The sequence below is a fragment of the Trachymyrmex septentrionalis genome, unplaced genomic scaffold (assembly GCF_001594115.1).
Source record: "Trachymyrmex septentrionalis isolate Tsep2-gDNA-1 unplaced genomic scaffold, Tsep1.0 scaffold62, whole genome shotgun sequence".
In the NCBI taxonomy this organism is placed as follows: Eukaryota; Metazoa; Arthropoda; class Insecta; order Hymenoptera; family Formicidae; genus Trachymyrmex; species Trachymyrmex septentrionalis.
The window spans coordinates 171,092-173,242 of record NW_017305800.1 but is presented as its reverse complement, the minus strand read 5'-3'; the positions used below and the strand labels follow the sequence as shown (position 1 = coordinate 173,242).

The 2,151-nt window shown below is 32.9% G+C and overlaps 1 protein-coding gene across 5 annotated transcripts in view; it reads left to right on the top strand.

Annotated features, from left to right (window-relative positions):
* The window catches only part of LOC108752826 (probable histone-binding protein Caf1), a 4,434-nt gene that overhangs the window by 688 nt on the left and 1,595 nt on the right, over nucleotides 1-2,151 (top strand). Inside the window, exons 2-4 of one of the 5 annotated variants that reach the window (XM_018493937.1) lie at nucleotides 613-759; nucleotides 1,088-1,613; nucleotides 1,715-1,972. In XM_018493937.1, the coding sequence (XP_018349439.1) occupies nucleotides 613-759; nucleotides 1,088-1,613; nucleotides 1,715-1,972 (931 nt within the window). Of the gene's footprint in view, nucleotides 1-379; nucleotides 760-1,087; nucleotides 1,614-1,714; nucleotides 1,973-2,151 lie in introns of those variants that run through there. The other 4 variants (XM_018493936.1, XM_018493935.1, XM_018493939.1 and 1 more) reach the window with 4 other exon arrangements.

Below are 2,151 nucleotides of genomic sequence, written 5' to 3'. Positions count from 1 at the left end.
ATATATACTCTTAATTAAAATACTGCATCTTTAATATTTGTATAAATAAATAAATATATCATTTTAATTTTAAAATAAATACGATTAGTAATAACATAAGATTTAACACATCGGAGGGTATACAACAGTAATAAATTATGGTACAATTGGCGAGAGAGTATGATTCTTGTTAAAAAATTTGCGGAATATATTTTCTTTGATTGGTTGCACAGTCCCTCATCAAACACGGTTTTAAACACGAGAGCAATGTCTTTGTCGAGACTTGAGTGTATTTCTTTAAAACATTTGCCTGCCCCGTGCAATTAGATATTGTTTATATGAGCAACCTTAAAGTTTGTTTATATGACATTACTTATTTATTGTAAGAAACGTTATTATTGCCTCTGATAGTTAGTTCTCACTGATCTTTAAAAATGGAAAGACGAAGCAGTCGTTTAGCTAAGTGTAAATTTCCAAGTAACCAAGATCAAAATTTGGAACAGCCTGATGTAAAAGATCTTACCAATAAACCATCTTTTATGATGGATAAATCAAATTATATACTTGAACCTACACCATCTGCTGTGATGGGTGAATCGCAACCGAGTAAAGGTATGTTGAGTATGATTCAAGAAGCTGAATTGGAGAAAAACATCAAAAAAAGTGACAAACCGAATAAGAAAAATACACCATCTAAGATAGTAAGGATTAATTCTATACAACCAAATGTACCAAATATTATCAAAAGAATTAAATACAATGGACTTGAATCTTCACAAGGTAATTATTATAAAACACCCTATATAATGGGAACAATATACAATATATAAATATAGGTTCTCTCTTATAATCTATTTAAAATCGTGTACTTTAAAAACTGTGCAACCAATCGATAAGATCAGTTATCTTTTATTTATGAAAATGAGAAACTCATTATTTTTACTAATATTGCATTTATAATTCATCTAATAATTTTTTTGTCTATTATGCCTCGCCAATTGTTTATATACATTAAATAATTTATGTTCAGTAATTATGTATTATATAATTTGTATTATTTTATATTTTATCAAAGTATTTTCTAAGATATAGAAATTTTATGTAAAAGGAGATTTAAGCGCCGCTGTTTGTTCAGAGGGCTTTGACGACGCTGTGGAGGAACGTATTATCAATGAGGAATATAAAATATGGAAGAAGAATACACCATTTTTATACGATCTTGTGATGACACATGCTTTGGAATGGCCTTCTTTAACGGCTCAATGGCTGCCTGATGTCACCAGACCTGAAGGAAAAGATTATTCAATCCACAGGTTAATTTTAGGCACTCATACTTCAGACGAACAAAATCATTTGCTCATTGCCAGCGTCCAGCTGCCGAATGAAGATGCCCAATTTGATGCTTCTCATTATGATAATGAAAAGGGTGAATTTGGTGGGTTTGGTTCTGTGAGTGGCAAAATCGAGATCGAGATTAAGATTAATCATGAGGGTGAAGTTAATAGAGCGCGATTTATGCCGCAAAATCCGTGTGTAATCGCAACAAAAACTCCCTCGAGCGACGTGCTTGTATTTGATTATACTAAACATCCCAGTAAACCAGATCCCAATGGAGAATGTCATCCGGATTTGAGGTACTTAATAATTTATTAAGCAAATAGATCATGAACACACGAAGTATACCATATTTATACTAATATTATGTTTATTGTATATTTAAATATTACAATTCCAGATTGCGAGGACATCAAAAGGAAGGCTATGGACTTTCATGGAACCCGAATCTCAATGGATATTTACTTAGCGCGTCTGACGACCACACGATTTGTTTGTGGGACATCAATGCCACACCGAAGGAAAATCGTGTTATCGATGCAAAAACTATCTTTACAGGGCACACAGCTGTAGTTGAAGACGTTGCTTGGCATCTGTTACATGAATCATTATTTGGTTCGGTCGCTGATGATCAAAAGCTCATGATCTGGGACACTAGGTAATTGCCATCTTTAACTGGCTACGTTTACACCGTGCGCAAGTATCCGCGATATATGACTTCGTTTATAATAGGATAAACAATATTACAATAGGATAAATAAGGACACGTATTGTATAGGTCGCGGACTAAAGGCACGATAACGTAACGATTAATACAATTGGTTAAATATTTTTTAG